Source organism: Zootoca vivipara, chromosome 12, assembly GCF_965207765.1.
Source record: "Zootoca vivipara chromosome 12, rZooViv2.hap1.1, whole genome shotgun sequence".
NCBI lineage: Eukaryota > Metazoa > Chordata > Lepidosauria > Squamata > Lacertidae > Zootoca > Zootoca vivipara.
Genome location: NC_142595.1, coordinates 22,186,103 through 22,206,670, shown reverse-complemented (window position 1 = coordinate 22,206,670; position 20,568 = coordinate 22,186,103). Strand labels below are relative to the sequence as shown.

At 43.6% G+C, this 20,568-nt stretch overlaps 1 protein-coding gene across 9 annotated transcripts in view; it reads right to left on the bottom strand.

Moving 5' to 3' along the window:
* Window positions 1–20,568, bottom strand: part of MLLT6 (MLLT6, PHD finger containing) — a 102,568-nt gene that overhangs the window by 81,175 nt on the left and 825 nt on the right. For all 9 annotated transcript variants that reach the window (XM_035134402.3, XM_088655636.1, XM_088655637.1 and 6 more), the window contains exon 2: window positions 1,390–1,469. In XM_035134402.3, coding sequence (XP_034990293.3) covers window positions 1,390–1,469 — 80 coding nt within the window. The remainder of the gene's footprint in view (window positions 1–1,389; window positions 1,470–20,568) is intronic.

Below are 20,568 nucleotides of genomic sequence, written 5' to 3'. Positions count from 1 at the left end.
TATCCCTTCTCGGTGTTATAAGGATTTCGAAAACTGGAACCCAAATAACCTTGATTTGTAAATGGGTTGGTTGCCCTTGTGGGCTGTTCTGTTTTTCTTTAAGGGAGACAATAAAGTTCTTATCTAGCTTCCTGACTTTGGTGTTCTTCAACCTTAGGTCCCCAGGTGTGAAGAGACTAAAACTCCCATCATCCCCTGCCAGTGTGGTCAATGGCTTAGGCAGCAGTGGCTGCCACCAAAACTGATGGGGTAGAGCAGGCATAGGCAAACTTCAGTCCTCCAAATGTTTGGGACTATAATTCCCATCATCCCTAGCTAACAGGACCAGTGGTCAGGGATGGTGGGAACTGTAGTCTCATACATCTGGAGGGCCGGAGTTTGCCTATGCCTGGGGTAGAGTGTAGGGACCCTAAACAGCAGATGGAGCCAGTGCTCAGGTCAGGTAAAGCCATCATCTCCCCTGCTCTCCTCCCTAACAGGACAACACCAAGATTAAGGAGAATTAAGCTGGTCTGCTCAGCCTCCTATGGCAGTGGATACAGCTGCCACCTGGTTTTTTTAAAAGTCCTGTGCCACTCCTGTGTCTTTAATATCCATTTCATTTGGGGAAATCAAAGCTTTGCATCTCTCCGTGCTGTGAAAAGCTTGCTACCTACTCATGTACGCAGATCAAAGCCACAAGAGCAAAAGCCAATGGGAAAAGTTGGCAACTCTAAGGGTGGGAGGGACATTATTGCGGATATGCAAAATTAAATGACCAAAGGGGGGAAAAGGAAATACCATTTGTCCCCCTTTAAAAACACAGCTATGATGTAGTGAAATAAGCAGAATGAAAGGCAAGAGGTGGGAGGGGGCGCCCTGAATTTTGGCCTCACACAGGGCACCGCTGAAATTTTAAACACCCCCTAGCACATTCTGTATAAAGTCATGGTTTTTTTATTATTTTTTTTTAAGAATAATAGCTACTCAGCTACTATTCTCTAGCTACTCAATGTATAGAGCTAGAGAGAAAATGAGAAATATAGGTGCTCCTGCAATACAGGGGGTCACATGAGGTAATAAATAAATACAGACAGGGAGTGCTACTTCTGTGCCCACCTCAGATAGTGACCCCAGAACCAGGTCTGCATAGGTGCGGAGAAAATGGCAAATTATCTAGGCACCAGTGCCAACCATTTAGGTGCCTAGTGCTCACTGGCCTTGAGCCTCCACCTTCAGAGGCAATCTACCTCCACGTTCCAGATGACAGCATAAGCAGGCTGCTGCCTTCATGTTCTGTTTCTGTGAGCTTCGCAGATGCACCTTGCTGATCACTGTCGGGAACAGGATGCTGGGCTAAATGGAACTTGGGCCTGACCCAACACAGGGCAATTCTTCTGACATACTCACCACCCTGGCGGCTCTTTCTTGGGATTCACATTTTCGACAAAACCACGGTCCAGTGGGAACCTGAACAATTCCATAGCACGCTGTGAGGGAAGAGGAAAATTCAAAGAGTGAAATGTACGGGTATGTACTGTGTATATGTTTAGAAGCTCCCATTCCAGCTGCACATCTGGGCTGGTCCCCTTCAACACAACCCTCCCCTCCCCTTATTAAGAGGCTCGGCTGGACTTCTCAAACCTCATGCTGTAGGCCTGCACAACTTGTGATGCACTGAGCCAAACATATCCAGCTCCATAGAAGACAGCTCAGTAAACCTTCTGTTTTTTGTGGCCTGCCCACACCACAAAACAGGAGGTTTTCAAGCAGTTGGCAGGCCACAACTTGAGCTAGTGGCTCCATTCAGCCTGGTAGCTTCATAAGCTGTGCAGGCCTACCAGGCTGCAAATCTGCCAACTCTCCCTGCTTTGGTAGGAGCACTCTGCAAAGCTAAGCTTCGTAGAGAACATAGTTGCCTGCCTTTCCCTTTGTTATGAGTAGTGTTTCCAAAAAGTTATTGTCAATTAAGGCAAATTGAGAGCAGACCTGAGCTTGCTAGATCAAAGCAATGTATCCCTTCCCCTCAAAAAATAACCATATAAATTCTACCCCTCAGTGAGTCCACGGTTTCTTGACAACCTGCATCTTAAAAAGGCAGCTCAGCTCTAAGGTCCTACAACCAGACTTTAGATTTGAGCTCTATAGTTGTTGCAAGGTAGGGTTAGAAGTACACTGCCCCATTGATTTGCCTGCCTAAGTTTTAAGACCTTCCATCTGAAGAATAAAATCTGCTTCTTTTAGGGACGTTTCTGTCCGTTAAGTGATCCTGTGGGGGGAAGACTCTTTGAACCTGGCACAGTGCTTAAAAAGGTAAGAGGTAACATAAAAGTATCTGAACTTAAAAGCAGCTGCTCCCACTCAGCTTAAATTTACTGACCTTAACCATTCAGAAACAATTTGGCAACAGGTTTTAGAACACAAGTTTCCCAAACTTGGGTCTCTCCAGCTGTTGTTGGACTACAACTCCCATCATCCCTGGCTCAGCAGTCAGGGATGATGGGAACTGTAGTCCCAAAACAGCTGGAGACCCAAGTTTGGGAAATCCTGTCTTAGAAGTATCTTGGTTAGGAAGGAATTTGCTAGTCATCTCCTTGAAGCCCTACCTGGAAACATAGAATCATAGAGTTGGAAGAGACCACAATGGCCATCCAGTCCAACCCCCTGCCAAGCAGGAAACACCAAAGCATTCTTGACATATGCCTGTCAAGCCTCTGCTTAAAGACCTCCAAAGAAGGAGACTCCACCACACTCCTTGGTAGCAAAACATGACAACCCTTGACCAGGCGGGGAGGGCTAAATGGGAGATGCCACGGATTTGCTTAGAAATGTGGAAGAATAGTTCAATTTTGTGCACCCTTTCCTGTGAGTAAATTAGACTGAGGAGGCAGGCATAGGGTGGCACTATGAATCTGTTACACTGCCTTGAGACTTGGGACCAAGTAGAGCTGGCCTAAGGCTGCAATCCCACACCCCAGCTGTCCCCTAAAACATCTGTCACCCCTGACCACGGGCCACATTTGTAGGTTGCTTTCGGATTATTACTGCTTTCATGCAGGATTAAATAACACGCCAGCAAATTCAGACTGCGCAGATTCCTGCATTGCAGGGGGTTGGACTAGAGGACCCTTTGGGGTCCCTTTCAACCCTACAATTCTATAAATCAGAGTTGCTTGCAAAATCTCACATAACAAACCTGCTTCCCCAAGAGATCAGAGTTTTCAACTGACAGGGGAAATGATCTGGAAAGTGCGGGGGTAACGCTTGCTTCGATGCAACGTCACCCAACCTTCCCGCAAACACATCGAAATGAATGCTCAATAAGTAGCCAATCTCATCTTAATCTCCCTGCAGGCAAATCAGGATGTGTGCTCAATAGAGAGGTAGTTGGAAAGCACCTGTAGCCCAAAACATCTGGAGGGCACCAGGTTGGGGAAGGCTGCTACACACATGTACCTGGAAGTTTGTGTGTAATTCCCACTGCATAGACATGCCTAAGATTGCACTGTTAAGGCGTTGTGGTTCCCGAAGCAGACAAGCCAAAGGACATAATTCCTACCAATAAAGATGGGTTGGAAAGTCTCTATAAACATGAGCATTCAGGCACGCTTTCAAGGCAGTTTGCCACGAGATCTTACAAAACTAAAAGCATAATACAGAAAATACAATCCAAATGGAAAAGCACAAAGCTGCTGCAGCAGCAACAGCAGCTAATCCCTCTCACCCACCCACCCCAAAAAAGTTAACATTCTAGCAGAATAAAGGAACACCTTGGTCTCATTCTGAAAGTACAGCACTGTTGGCACCAGGCAAGCCTTCCTGGGGAGGGAATTACATAGGCAGGGCACCAACACAAAGAAGGCTCCCCAGCACCACCACCCTCCATCTCTTCTCACTGCCTCTTGCTCTCCAGGATGGAGGGTGGGGAGATTGTGTGTGTGTGTAAAAATCTATGACTCGTGAGAAGCTGGAATACAGCCTGCTGTGCAGAGGTATTGCCATTGCTCCGCCCACCATTGGCCCTCGTAAGGCTCCCTATGGTGGAATGTGGCCCCCCAAGCTGAGAAAGTTCCCCCACCCTAGAGCTACAACTTATGAGGACTGTTTTATTGTGTTCTTTGGAACTGCTACATGGAATCCTATGTTGGGAACAATATCTTGAGTTTGAGCAGCAGGAATGGTTTAAAATGAAATACTGTATATAAACTCTGAATACTGTACTAGACGCTGGGAACAAAACACTAAGGGGAGAAACTTGGAGCTATGCTCCTTACCTGTGAGCTTCCCAAAAGTTGGCCGCTGTTGTATACAGGAACAGAATGAAGGTCTATCTAGAGCAGTGTTTCTCAACCTCCAGCTGTTTTTGTACTACAACTCCCATCACCCCCAGCCACTGGCCCTGCTAGCTAAGGATGATGGGAGTTGTAGTCCCAAAACAGCTGGAGGCCCAAGATTGAGAAACACTTATCTAGATGGATTTTTTGGGGGTGTAATTCAGCAAACAAAGTAGTGAGGAAAGGGGGCTGGGAGCTAGAGAATAAATCACTCTCTCCTTGTGATTTGCAACACTCTGGCAGACCTGGTGTTGTTGGACAGCAGCCTACAACAACCCAGGCCAGATGTAAATTTATTCCATGCCTCTATCTATGGCTCAAAACTTAACTTGAGCCAAAAGAAGGTTGTTGTGGTTTTTTTAAAAAATAAAAATAAGATGACGCATTGAAATCAGGAGGGAAAGGCCAACTCCCCAAAAAGAGCCCAGGAGTCCAGACAAGTATGGAAAACAGAGAGCTATATATAAGAGTTGTGGCAGGCGAAAAGGTCTTGGGTCCCACTTTAGCAGGAGAGGCAAGAATAATCCAGCGCCACTGAGAAATTGTATTAAAATCCCTTCCTGTTTATGTTCCTTCCTGTTTCAAGGAAGAGATGAAAGGAATATGTTATGAAGGCAAGGAAGAGAACGAAGGATAGGGGCAGGAAAGAAAGCATACGAACTTATAAATGAGGGGAAATGCAATTGATAAAAGTACATCAGCATTGAAAATGAATATATATACAAGTGAAACTCGGAAAATTAGAATACAGTGGAACCTCGGTTTACAAATTTCCGGTTTATGAACGCCGCGGACCCATCTGGAACGGATTAATTCACTTTCCATTACTTTCAATGGGAAAGTTCGCTTCAGTTTATGAACGCATCAGTTTATGAACAGACTTCTGGAACCAATTACACCCATGCTTCGGGTTAAGTACACTTCAGGTTGAGTACTCCACGGACCCGTCTGAAACGGATTAATCCACTTTCCATTACTTTCAATGGGAAAGTTCGCTTCAGTTTATGAACACTTCAGTTTAAGTACTCCGCGGACCGTCTGGAACAGATTACAGTGGAACCTCGGTTTATGAATACCTCGGTTTATGAATTTTCGGTTTACGAACGCCGCAGACCCATCTGGAACGGATTAATCCACTTTCCATTACTTTCAATGGGAAAGTTCGCTTCAGTTTATGAACGCTTCAGTTTATGAACAGACTTCCAGAACCAATTGTGTTCATAAACCGAGGTACCACTGTATCATCGAAAAGTGCATTTATTTCAGTGATGCAACTTACTGTTTTTTTATTTTAATTTTAATTTTTACAAATGCTTTCTTTTGGAAATTCCACAGTAATAAAACAAATAGTTACAATAATACAAAAATAAATATCGCTATTACATTTCATTAATTACATTCCATTTATAATTGACCTGCCTAACAACAAATAATTACAATTACAACAAATAAAGGCTTGACATATTTTGCTTTGCATGCCATGCATCTATCTCATATATTGGTTTCACCTTTTAAGTTGCGTTACTGAAATAAATGCGCTTTTTCGACGATATTCTAATTTTCTGAGTTTCACCTGTATATATATATATATATATATATATATTTGCATTGCTATTTTAAAACTTTGCTTATCAAAAACAAAAGGTCTTTGTGGAATTTACAGCTTTATGTAACATGAGAGGTGTTCAGGGCAGTCTGGGCATCTTGGTTTCTGTTCTGAAAGCTGTGCACAACACAACAGGGAGAAGAAAACACTCTGCGCATGCCCAGTCACACTTTTCTCTTCGAGTATAGCTTGAGGTCACCCAGAACTTAGCACTGACATTCAGGAGAACTATTTCATATACATATTAATAGGAGAGGGAGGGAGGCAGAGAAAGAGAGTTTCTCCACAAGCTTTAAAGCTCCTCTCTTGGATATATTTAAGACTAAGGGTGCAATCCTATACATACTTTACATGGGAGTAAGTCCAAATGGATTCAATAGGCTTACTTAGGAACAGACACTTACAGAATTGCACTGTAAGTTACCACAAAAAAGGTTGCTTATTTTAAGAACATATGCCGTGACTCTTTTTATTCCCCATAATAATTATGGCACTGCTGCCAGAAATTTACGCTTTCATTTCTTTTTCAGAAGGGTTTGTGACTTGGGTAACTGGCATGCATACTTAGTGCACAAGTACACTTCGCTGTTTATATGAATAGTCATTCAGAGTGCAGAACCAGCAAAGCTGGCCAAGGGATATCGGTTCCACGTGATCTGAAACATGTGAGGGAGTGTGTTTGTGGGTCTGTCCCTGGCTGCCCTCCCTAAATTGCGCTCTGGCTTAAATTAAGCGGGTATTCCCAGCAGTCACGATGAAGGGCTCAATGTCCTGCTGAGTACTTTGGCCCTTTCCTGAAGCAAAGCAAAACACCCAAATTCACCGAATATAAGCACATTTGCTTGACTCACACCATGGATGCAGAGATTAGAATGCAATTTCTGACCATGCAGAATGATTGCACGGGACATGCCTTAGCATCATGTTGAAATAAAGCCAAATAAGTCAAATAACGTTTTGCAAGTGCCACCACTATCGATGGGGGTGGGGGGGTGGGGAAACTTGATTTGATTCACATTTAAAGGCAAACCTACCTAATTTGCTCTTTCTGAAACAGTATACAAACTGAAACGCAGCAAACCTTCAAAAGTCACACTTCTCCCATTTTTGCAGTACAGGTCTCCAGCCATGTAATGTGTACGAAAACTGGGGTAAAGTGTGCATAAAAATGCATATAATAGTGAAAGCAAGCATACAACAATGCGTTATATCTGGGGAAATTGCTTTGCAAAAATGTGTAGCTTAGGCAAAATGCCACACACAAAAATGTGTATATGGGGAGAAATTTGCACCAAAATGCTGGTGAATGTTCATGAGGACTTAAAAAAATATATTCATGAATTGATGTGGCAATGTGGAGAACTGAAGACTGGCATAATTAGATTCTGGAACTGACAGATTTCCCATCCTTTGCCACCTCACTCTCTGTCTACTGAGACCAAGAATTCTACATGTAAGCAATCCTCCAGCGACTGTACCTTTTTCGTTACTAGGGCAGAGAATTGTGCATCTCATTATTTACCTACATACACAGAACCTGTGCCAGAGAACTTAAGAAGCTGGCTTCTCAAACTCAAGCCGGAATTTCCCTTAAGATCCATGGCTCTGATGTTTCTAAAGCCCAGGGCCTCTCTTCCTCCTTCCTTTGCCACAAATGCTTCAGTCCTAGGAAGCATACTTCCTAAAGTTCATATCAAGAACAAATTAATTTGACACAAAATTTAAAAAAATCCTTCCAGTAGCACCTTAGAGACCAACTAAGTTTGTCATAGGTATGAGCTTTCGTGTGCATGCACACTTCTTCAGATACGAAAGCTCATACCTATGACAAACTTAGTTGGTCTCTAAGGTGCTACTGGAAGGATTCTTTTTATTTTGTTTTGACTGCGTCAGACCAACACAGCTACCTCCTACCTGTACTTAATTTGACACCTTAGCTTTCCCCTCCAGTTTTCCAAACAAAGTAATAGCAGTTTCGTTAGGCGGTCTTCTGAATCGCAGAGAACTCTTTTTCAACCTGGTGGACATCTGTGTGATATCCTGCTCGCCCGTTAATCTGGGAGCAGTGAAGTGGGTCCATTTTTGTCCCATTTAAGAGATAGGCAGCATAAGCACTCAGCATCAAGAGACAGCTTCAAATTGGCAGTGCATTAAAATGAATACAGAAGGAGCCCCTTATAAATGTTCTGACAATGTGCTCTGCAGAGCTGTTTTATTTCTTTTAGAAAGCTCATAGGATCAAATGCATCAGTGCAGTCTTGCAAATCATGGTGCTATACCACTGCAGAAATTCAAGACTATGGATGAACTTTGCAGCACAGTCCTATGTCTGTATGCATTGAGCGTAGTGGGCCCAAGCTTGTGGAACTCCCTCCCTCCCACCTTGACCGTAGACAGGCACCCTCTTTGCTGAACTTTAGGTGCATCACTAAGACCAGGCATCCCCAAACTGTGGCCCTCCAGATGTTTTGGCCTACAACTCCCATGATCCTTAGCTAACAGGACCAGTGGTCAGGGATGATGGGAATTGTAGGCCAAAACATCTGGAGGACCGAAGTTTGGGGATGCCTGACTAAGACTTTCGTCAAGCATTTTAAGGTAGTGCTTGGGTTTTATGGCACATTTTAACTATGTTAAAATCCCCATGTTCTGTGGATTGTTTTTTATGTACACTGCTGAAATGCAAAGAATAAAGTACAGTAGTATATACCGTATTGGCCCAAATATAAGCCACACTTCGGCCCCCCCCCCCAATTCCAACCGTGTAAAGTTAAAGTGTGGCTTATATTTGCGACCTTACGATATCGCTGCTGAAACAGCTGCCCTAGGTACGTGGCCCTGCCTTGCCTTCCAAGGCTCCAAGGGTTGTTGGGGGTGCAGGACAACGGCGCCCATCCCAACCGTGGCTCCCAAGCCTCCCCTATGCCGGCTGAGAGAAGGGGGAAGGGGGAAAGGCCGCGGGCAAAGCGACGCTGCTCCCCACCCCCTGAAAGCAGCCCGGGAGCTTTTTTTCCCCTCCCCCCTCCATTTTAAAGGTGTGGCTTATATTCGGGTGGATTTTATATTCAGGCCAATACAGTAAATATCTTTTTAAAAATAAAAAATAAAGTAAGATCCACTGTGTTCAGTGGGACTTACTCCCTGGTAAGTATGCCTAGGATTGTAGCCCAAGCATACAAGTTTGAAGAGCACAATAAATGCACACAATACAGTGGTGCCTTGGTTCTCAAACACCTTGGTTCTCAAACAACTTGGAACCCAAACACTGCAAACCAGTAGTAGGTGTTCTCGTTTGCAAACATTTTTTGGAAGCCGAACGTGCTCCGTTTTGATTGTTAACCTTCCGATTGGAGTGCCACACTTCCGTTTTGAGTTTTACGCTGAGGTCTGTCTGTGTTTGCTATTTATTTTGTGTTTTTGTTTTTGCGGCTCACTTTTGTTTTGTTTTTGTGACTGTGTCACAAAGAACCTAGTACAGCTGCTGATTGATTGATTGATTGATTGTGTGACTGCAGTACATTGTTTATTGCTTTCATTTTATGGATCGATGGTCTCATTAGATAGCGAAATTCAGGTTAAATTGCTGTTTTAGGGGTTGTTTTTAAAAGTCTAGAATGGATTAATCCATTTCGCATTATGTTCTATAGGAAAGCGTGCCTTGGTTTTGGAACACTTTGGTTTTGGAATGGACTTCCGGAACGGATCAAGTTTGAGAACCAAGGTACCACTGTATTGTGTGCATTGGAGAGGAGGCAGAGTGATGGAGTAGCAATGCAAAGGACTGTCTTGCCCAGAATAATGCAGGTGAGGACCAACCGCTTCCCCCTGCTCTGAGACAGACCTGACAATAAGCTTCTCTTTTCACAAACTCAAAACAGTGCCTGTGGGTAGTTCAGTATTCCTGGACACTCCATTTCTGACTTCGGTTAAGTGACAACGATAATGTCTGCAAATAATCATACCCCTCCCATGTTTCACAAATGGAAACAGGGACATACTTGTAATTCCCCTTGCTCATAACAAGGATCACTGCTCAAGGTTCTGCCACCACCATCATTACAAATTGCTGAAGGCCAGTCTGCTCTGCATGCTGTTTCCGTTTATTCTGTCACAGCCTGTCCTGTACTGGTTTTAAGAGGAGGGATATATGTTCCCCTTTAAAGAAATACTTGAACAGGAAAAAGGGAACATGTGCTCCCTTTCCTCGTTGGACTCCCAAATCTCATCAGCCGCAGGCAGCATGGCGATTGATCAGGGATTATGGGAAATGTAGTCCAACAAAATTTGCAGGGCCATAGGCTGCCTGCCCCAGTTAGAATGTTGGACCAGGACTTGAGAGACTTGTGCTCAAATCCCTTCCTCAGTCATGAAGCTCACTGGGTGACCTTGGGCCAGTCATCAACTCTCAGCCTGACCTGCCTCACAGGGTTGTTGTGAGGATAAAACAGGGTGGAAAGAACCATGCGCATTGCCTTGAGCTCCTTGGAGGAAAGGTGAGGATGAAATCTATCCACCTGGATGGATGGTTGAATGGATGCATGAATAAATGAATGGGCAGAGGGCAAATTCAGGTCTGCTGGGAGAGCTCTACATGATTTGCAATAGGATCAGCAAGGATTTCTGTGTCTAATTGTTTAGCAATACAGTAGCAGCAACAATAATGCTTTTTTAAAAAAAATCTAAATTATGGTAAGCTACTGAAATGAAGAAAGGTTAGCAGAAAGCTAGGAGTAGATTTGTGTGTGAAAGCTCAGTTCTGGTGCTTAAAAAAAAAAAAAACCCTCCTGGACTGAACAGGTGCTTTGGGTATCCTGCCTCTTACTTCTAATGGTATGTCATTCTGCCTACCCCGAATCTCTATTTTCCGCCTGATTCTGGTTGGTAAGCCTCAGGACTGAGAAATAAAATATCCCCTTCAAGTTTGAAGCCTGGCAGCTCCCGCCTTTAAATGTCCGTGCATATTCATTAACATGACTGTGTACTAAAGGCAAGTTGTATATACAGCACTGTTGCTAAACTACTCCCAGATATTTAAGCTGTCAAAACCCCAGGGTGATAGCTGAGCATGGATGGACGGTGTCTCAGAGTCTGGAATCTCATGTGAACAACGCTGCAACAAGGCATCCCAAAAGGCAAAGCGTGGGGCTGCAATTTACCTGGAACAAAAACCAGAAAGCTGGGTCTGACCCTGATAAATGGGGATATTTAGGCTGCAACCTTGGACACAAATACCTGGAGTAAGTTCATTGAAAACGAGACTTGCCTATGCGTAAACATGCACTAATGGTATATATATATATTTTTATCCCATCCATCCTTCAAGGAGCTTTCCCAGTTTCTCCTCCTAAACGATGTGCCTGGGGTCACCTAGACTGAACTTCATCATGCGTGGTTTGGAAAAGTGGATAGGGAGAAACTTCTCCCTCTCCGGGGGACATCCAATGAAAATTCAGGAGAGACCAAAGAAGCAACTTTATCACACAACACACAGTTAAACTATGGAGTTCACTCCCACCAGAAGTCAACATGGAAGGTTTTGAAAGAAGATTAGACAAATTTATGAAGGAGACGGCCATTGATGGCTTATAGCTTCCCTACAAGGATAAACATCTGGTTGTCCACTGTGAGAACAGAATGTTGGACTAGATGGGCTTTGGCTGAATCAAGCAGTGTTCATCTTACTATTACCAAATAATTGGTACCTGGGTCTCCCTGGTCCTTGTCCAACACTCTAACCATGACATCACATATTTGGAGCAAATGAGAAATAAGTTAGCCCTGAAAGCCTGATCCATCGGTTTCATTAGCAGATTTATCGACTAAAGCTTTACCTGATTAATCTATAGGGGCCACCCCACCCCACCCCACCTACAGACTCTTATTGGTTACGGCATGTTTTCTATAATAGGAAGAGGAAAAAGGACATACTAAAGAAAGCTTTTCTAACAATGAATATTAGCTTTTGTAGACTTAATTGTAAGTTACCTTACACTTCAATCAGTATGTCAGAAACTTAACAAGACACCTATACTGAGTGCTTGGCAAAATACAAATGTATTGAAATTTCTTCCCTCCATTCACTGGCTAAAAGGCAGATGATTAATAAGCCAAAAATTCTTTTATCAGCTAACAAGTCATGCCCACCCATTCAATGTAGACAAAGCACTTGCTGTATTTCTTCGGCAAATATTTTGAGGGGAGGGGGAGGGAGGAGCTGGTTTCTGACCTTAAACAACCTTTTTTTAACAATCCAAAGGAAATATCTCATCAAGGTTCTCCCTGCTGGAAGTCCCACTCAGCCTCAGGCTCCAGCTTTTGCAATCTTAGCAGGCAAGGCTGTTTTCTCAGTGCTAAGGACTAGCGGCTTCTCAGGTGAAAAAAGTACCGGATTCTTTACACAGCACCCAAATCCTGCACTTACGAAACAAGCACAGTTCCAACTGAGTCATACACAACAAATGTGGCCGACTGCCCATTTTAAAGGACTAATATGAGATTGTAGGGAGCACTAATAGGTTTGCTGCCGGCTTCTGTGAAAAAGCCAATTGTCTAATTTGCCCATAATGGTGCTGTTTATACGGGTAAGGAAGGAAGGAAGATTCCCAGATACATGGAATTTCCGGTCTCATAACAGGAAACCACACCTCTTGCCCAGAAAATAGGGACATGTGTACATGTCTAATTTGACAATTTAATCAAGGGCGTTCATAAAAGATGCCACAAATAAAAGAGGTAGGCAGGGGCAGCAAAATGGCAACAGTTAGGAACATAGGGAGCTGCCTTATACTCTCTCCATTCCAGCTCCATATTGTCCACACTGGCTGGCTGCAACTCTCTGGAGTTTAAGATGGGAAATTTTCCCCAGCCGGATCTAGAGAGGCCAAGGATTTAACCTGGGACCCAAGGCATGCCGAGCTGGTGCTCTACGGCCAATGAGCTACCGCCCTTCCTGCTTGCTTGTGACAAATGAGGAAAGGAATACGGTTTGGAACCTGACATCAGCCCATGCATTTGCTTATCGAGCATAATCACGGCACATAGTTTCTTAGTGCCAGCAGGCAAATGTGCTTGGCTTTTCCCATGACCCCCTGTGTTCGCATGACTTTCCACTTGGCTTAAATCTTTGCCTGTTCTCAGCTCCACATCCCTTGGCCTCCTATTCTCATGTCCTGTTTACTGTCTGTACCTGTTGGTTATCTTTTATGCATGAAGATTCCCTTGTGTATTTAAGGTTTTGCTTTTCAATCTACGTTTAATTTTTGTAAAGGTCAAGTGTTTGTTTCTTATGTATAATTCTTATGTACGTTTCTGTTTGGCAACAACCTGTATTGGGCTGCCTGATTAATAAATTTTAAATTTATGCATGAAACAGAACACCAGTTTATCAGGGAATGAGGGTAATGTAACAATAAAAAGGGAGAGAGAGAGAGGAGAGCCTCACTTGCTTGTGAAGTGCAGCTGTGTTTCTTATTACTCTTGTGACGTTTTAGATCAGAAACGAAATGTGCCAATCTAAACGGGCTAAACATATTCATTATTCGAATGCACATTTCGGTGATGTAACAAACAAATATTCACAGGCTGCCCTCTCCAAGAACCATGTTATTCAGCCTGGAATCTTATACACATTTACCTGGGGGCAAGTTACATTAAACTCAATGGGATTTTATTCTGAGCAGATGTGCATAGGATTGCATTGAAAGACTCTGAAATTATTAGGTTGTGAAGAATGTTAGTCCTGCTCTGAGTAGACCCATGGAAAATAATGAATGTGACTAACTTGGGCCCATTCATTTCAATGGGTCTGCTCTGAATAAGTCTTAGCTCCGGATAAAACTAAATATATGAAAAAATTAAGCCGGGGGCATGCACAATATCATGTGTGACATGCTTTGAGGAGACGAAAGTACAAGAGTGGTGTTCTCTTTTCTTTAACATTTAGTTGTCACACATACCCTCAAACATTTCTCCGATGAAAACAGTGATGTCCTTAATAATAATAATATTATACCCCACACATCTAACTGGGTTGCCCCAGCCACTCTGCGCAGCTTCCAACATATACAAAAACATAGTAAGTAATTAAACATTAAAAGCTTCCCTATACAGGGCTGCCTTCAGGTGTCTTCTAAAGGTTGTATATAGTTACTTATCTCTTTGGCTCGGAGGTCGCATAACTCCATAACTTCCAACATTTCTATAATAAAAATAGGGACATCCTAAGGAAAAGCAGGACATTCCGAGATCAAATCAGAAACTGGGGTGGCTTCTGTAAATCCAGGACAGTCCCTGGAAAATAGGGAGACTTGGAGGGTCTGGTCACATACCTTGTGGTGTGTGACCCTATCCCTGGCAAATTGACCCTATCCCAGCCTCCTGCCCATGGCAGATGGCGCAAACAGAGTTGGCAAAGTAGGCCATGGAGCTTTATGCTGTCGCTGCTGGAAAAGAGGCACCTGTTCTTTTACATTATTATTTATGTAGTTGAGAGTATTTATAACCTGCCTGTTAACTGAAGCCTTTGAGGCACCTAACACTACATTAGAAACACCATAAAATAGACAAGAGTTATAGAGCAAAGGCATACATATTTCAGTTCTCTCCTAGTTCTCAGGTGCTCTGGCTGCCACTCTCAACCTCCTGGCCTGGAAGAAGCTGCTAAATTAGCCAGACATCAAGTCCCTCGCAGGCCAGGCCTTCCTCACTGGGCTGCTGCAACTGTCTCTTAAAGCCTTCAGCCCCTGTTCTGGTTAAACAAACCCCTGACTTCTTTCCTAACTTTGTCCGGTCTTTCCGCTCTGTGTGGATAGTGTCATTATACAGTTTAGTCACTAGGTGGAGTTAGTTGTGCCTGTGTGGAATCGAATGTTTCAGACAGCTGCTCTGTTTTTCTTCCGCAAACACAACCAAGTTGTTGTTTAGCTTCTTGACTGCTGTGTCCTCTATGCTTTCCATGACACTACGGACCACTTCACACAATACTAGGAAAACATTTCATATGCTACCAAATACATAGAAACATGAAAATTTGGGGAGGTGGGGCAGCCCAGAGAGATTATGGAAGGCCAAGCGAAGGTCAAAGGCCCATTATCCCCTAGATTCAAACTTATATGTTGTGTGTGAGCATTTGCAGTGGTTACTGTCTTATATAACTCATAACTATGCTACCCTTTATTTAAAAATGAGGGGATTTGTGCTACATATAGGGATTAAATTGTTTCACCAACAGTAGCTCAATGTAGCACACCAAAGAGATGGCCTGAGCTATGGGTGCTCCTGAGACCCAACCTAGACATAATACAAGCAACTAGTGTGGTGTAGTGGTTAGAGTGTTAGACTAGGACTTGGGAGATCTGGGTTCCAGTCCACACACAGCCACAAAGCTCATTGGGTGATCTTTGACCAATCACCACCGTCTCACAGCCTAACCAACCTCACAAGGTTGTTGTGAAGATTAAGTGGGGGAACCCTGAGCTCCTTGGGGGAAAGGTAAGATATAAATGCAATTAATAATGTTGATAATTTAAACAAAACAAATAAACAAACTACATTTGCTGTTTACATGTCTCACATCTAAGCCTCTCTTTATATTTATATATATAAAAGCCATCCCCATTTCAAATTTGAATGGGGCAGACCCATGAATAAACAAGTGTGGTTATCCCCATCAGATCTACTTTGGTCCTGAGGAATAACCGTGTGCAGCCTGGTACACGGAAGGAAACACAAAGGGGGTCGCACATACGAGGGCTGGCTCCAGGTTTAAGTGAAGCCCAGGGAAAGTGGTCTCTAGGGCTCCCCTCTTCTGTCAGTGGGCCCTGGTGGGTTTAACCTGGTGCTCTGGATAGCTGGGTCAAGCCTTCATTTTAATCTCCAATGATACTCCAGAGCAGGGGAAATGTATATGGTGGCTAGACTTGGAGTGCTAGGCTAGAAAAAAAATAGTTAAAGTGTTTCTTGAGACAGGCATTGTCAGTGGGTCTTGCCAGAGTCCTGCTGGAGCCCCAGCAGCTGCCCAAGGACACAGAGGTAAACACACACTTGACACCTGAAGTCACTCTCACGGCTGCAAACGGTCTTTTACTCTCCCTGATGTTCACCAACTCTGCGAATTGAGATGACCTAATGAACAATTAGAGCGGAGGCTTGACAAGAAAAAGAAAAAGGAAAGGGAATGCTTGTTGAACCTTTTGATGCGAGGAAGCAAATTTTTGAAGTGCCTTAACCCTGTTCCTTCCCATAGCTGCCAAGTTATCCCTTTTTCCCTTATGCTGAATAGGCTTCCTCGCGAGAAAAGGGAAAACTTGGCAGCTATGTTCCTTCCCCTACACACAAAATCCCCCCAAAACTGTTTGTGTAAGGAAGAGCATCTATCTTCCAGCCTTACTAGGAAATACCCTAAACCAACGCTCCAAGAAAGGAATATTGTGTGCTGTCTTAATTGTTCACTGTAACAGCATCATGGGGAGTTTATCATAGCAAAAGCAAACAAAACATTCCACAGCTGTTCAGAAGTTATTGTGATATCTGAAAGGTACACCTTCCTTTTCGCGTGAGCTATATCCTCATCCGTGTCTAGTGGAAGACAGTTGGTGTAATTTCTTGATGATTTTTTTGAAAGTCGTGATATCGTAGTAGTAGTAGCAATTGGTAATTATAGAGTTAAATATTATCTCCAGTTATTATGGGTTGGAGCAAAGACTCCACCTTTTAGCTTGTTCTTGTGTTTACATTCATTTTCCTATGTAGTTGTTTATTAGCCCAGGCTTCCTCAAACTCAGCCCTCCAGATGTTTTGAGACTACAGTTCCCATCATCCCTGACCACTGGTCCTGCTAGCAAGGGATCATGGGAGGGCCGAGTTTGAGGAAGCCAGTATCAGTCAGTAAACAGCTTCTTTTTCTGGGCATACAAAGTAAGCAAGCCTGCCTTATATTAAACGAAAATGTAACAACTATTAATATTTTGTAAAACTTGCTTCATATTCAATGACCAAACTGTGAACTTCGTGGCCAGGTGAAGCTCTGAGTTCTAGTCCCCAAAGTTTAATCACTGTACTACACATTTTTTTCTTTTTCTTCCTCCTCCTCCTAAAATCTATTTCTATTTTTATTTACATTATGAAAGTAACTATGGGCATTTTTTAACCATATATTGGTTACAATCTGGCTAGATGAAATAGTTCTGGAGACCAAAAGCAGACCACAGACCATTAACTGGCTATTCCTAAACCAGGCAATGTATTTCCTATTGCCTAGCAAAGCATTCCTGTCAGTGAGTAGGATTCTGTCCCACCTTACTGCCCTCCTACGGAGAGGGCGTGGACAGGGATGATGATGATGAAGAAGAAGAATTAATTAATATGCTGCCCATCTGATTGGGTTGCCCCAGCCATTCTGGGCAGCTTCCAACAAATTATAAACCACAATAAAACATCAAACATTTAAAAACTTCCCTATAAAAACACCCCTTCCAATGTCTTCTAAAAGTCAGATTGTTGTTTATTTCCTTGACATGCATTCAAGACAATGCATCTCTGACTCCCTGTGGCACAGCAGCATAATGCTTACATCGGCATCTGTCCCATGACCAGACCAGAACGAGCACAGAACGTGTTTACAGAATGCAGCCTAGTTGCTTTTTTTGGTCTGGTCTATAGATTCTGTTCTCTTGCATTTAGCAAACAGTTGTATCAACCTTTAAGTCTTCCTGAAAGGGTCCTTGTTGACAAAGCAGTTGCAGATTTCTTAGGAAAAGAAAGACAAAGGGCAAGGTAGCTAGCCTTTGGGGAAACTGGGCTCAGGTGCTGTGCCCTTCCCACCAACTTGCAAGGTAGGAGCCACAGGAAGCTGCCTAATAGCAAATTAGACCATTGGTCCATCTCAATGCTACTGGTTGATTGGTACCTTGATTGGTAGCGGTTCTCCAGTCTTAGAGATGCCTGGAACTGAATTGGTCCTCTCAAAGCATTTGGTCCCCTCAGCTTTGTATTTAACCATTTGCTTGGTAGCCATAGGTGATCAGGAAATCCAACCAGGCGAATGAATGAAATTCCATGAAGGCAAGTGCATAGGCTGGCAGAGAAGGAAAGGGTCAATCCATCCCTCCTTGGTCAGCCACCATGGCAGAAGGCAGGGGTTAGATTGTTTGTTTTAGTAGCCTGCTAAGAGACCACCAGCACGTGGGTGGCGCTGTGGGTTAAACCACAGAACCTAGGGCTTGCCAGTCAGAAGGTCGGCAGTTCGAATCCCCGCAACGGGGTGAGCTCCCGTTGCTCGGGCCCAGCTCCTGCCAACCTAGCAGTTCGAAAGCACGTCAAAGTGCAAGTAGATAAATAGGTACTGCTCCGGTGGGAAGGTAAACGGCGTTTCCGTGTGCTGCTCTGGTTCGCCAGAAATGGCTTAGTCATGCTGGCCACATGACCTGGAAGCTGTACGCTGGCTCCCTCGGCCAATAACGCGAGATGAGCGCCACAACCCCAGAGTCGGTCACGACTGGACCTAATGGTCAGGGGTCCCTTTACCTTTACCTTTAAGAGACTAACAGCATAGCCTGAGGTGTTTCCCCCCACCCCCAGGTAGACTGTGATGGAGGGGGCTTCCTTCCTCTGTAGCCAGCATGGAAATGCAAGTTTCTAGAGGCCAACTGAATTTTGTTGCAGGCTACTAACTTTATGGGCTTATTTACAAGGCAGGCTCTATCTCTGAGCTACAATCCTTTGCTGATTTGGCTAACTTTTTCCCCCCCCCCAACCCTTCACCAGTTTCCCTTTTGCAAGGTGCCTTTCCTCACTTGCTTATGTGCATGAATTGTTTTTAATGGGCAGTTGATTCCAGAGGCAGCATCAAAGGTAGTGAAAGAATGGGATTTCATTTTAAGGCTAAATGTCAAACGGAGTCCCAGAAACTATCTTCAAAACCAAGACTCGGCTTGGAAACATGTTCAATTGCTGCACAGAATTTAAATGCTTAGGCAGGATTAAAAAATAAAAGATATAATATTAATTATATATTAATGAATTACCTATATAGATAGACAGATAAACAAAATTTAATTATTTCCTACTTTTCTGTCATTCAAAGCCACTAGAAATAAAACTAGCTATGTAAAATTTATATAAAAGCAAAACACGCTGGGTAACATCTGGTGTTATTAATATGATGTCTAAGTCTCTGAACTTCATTGATTTCAATGGGTCTGCTCCGAATATGACTGTTAGCTACCACTCATTGGAACAAGATAAAACATGAAACATACCAAGCTCAGTATGTCATGGTAAAGAAAATCAACTTCCATCAAACCTCAAAATCCTGTCTATAAACACCTGAGTTTTGATGTGCGAAGACAGTGCTTGTGAGCATGGACAGAGTGCCTTTCCTCCGCACTATGGAATAACAACAGGCAGCTTTCATGGATCTCGGATTAGGGATCAGAGACAGGATGCTTGTGGGGTAAGCCTAAGTGTTGCATCTTAGTGGTAGAGTATCTCAAGGTTCCAGGTTCAATTCCTGGCCTCTTCCCAGTACAGGTGGCAAAGACTAGCTGCCCATACAGTGTTGACAAGTACAATGTTGACAACACTTGCTAGATGGACCAATGGCCTGACTCGGTATAAGGGAGCCTTTGACGTTCCCACAACTGTTGGTCATTCTTTAATTTTCATTTATTTTAGAAAGCAAAGCCCTTTTGAAAAAGATAATGCCAGGCTCAGCACCAGCCCTAGATCTATGGGGCTGGGTGCAGCTGAGGTGATTCCTCCTTGCCCTTCTGTTTCCAGTGTTAATGATCTACTAACAGACAGAGTAGTAGCCCGGAGGCACACAAACCACACACACTGTTTTCCTTGTTCAAATGTGTTCTTTTGCAGAGAAAGGGTGTCCCCCAAATTCTGCTCCATCTCTCTCTGGTATACATCTCTCTCTGGTATACATTCCCTTCCCTAGCTTACCTTGAAACACACACACAAAAGTGACAGCAGGGTGGCTAATAATAGCACCCCTGCTAATCCGGAAGGAAGCTGAGGGAGACCGTCAGAGGTCACGGCCATACGATTCTTCTGAAGCTACGTCAAATAATATAATAATACAAATACAAACATGCACACAACAAGCCGCCCGCCCCCGTCTAACCTTTCTGTCTCTGCTGCTGTTTTAGATCTCCCTCTTTCTCTCTCTCTCACACACATATCCCTTTATAGGCCGGTGCAATTAAAAACGCATAAATAAAAACACAAAACAACGCGATAAACACACACACACACACACACATCAGTGAGAGGAGGGGAAGCCTAAGATCTGCCCCCCCCCTCCCGGCACTAGCAGAATTAAAAGAAAGCTGCCCTCCCAGCGATACAGACACAGCTCCGACCCCCCCCTTTTCTTCCTAAGGTTGCGCTTCTGCATCCCCCTCCCCAAGAAGGCCCTGTCAAGAATACCGTTATACAGAACAATAGAAATCACACTACTTACTATGAACAACAACGACGCACACTTAAAATCCTCCCACCCGTTTTTCTTTTCTTTTTTTGCAACTCCATGCCTAAACATCTTTTATTATTATTATCATTACCACTATCATTATTATTTGCTCAAAGCTTTGCCAAGGCTTGAGATGAATGGAGGGGAAATTACCCTGTCTAACCACCACATCT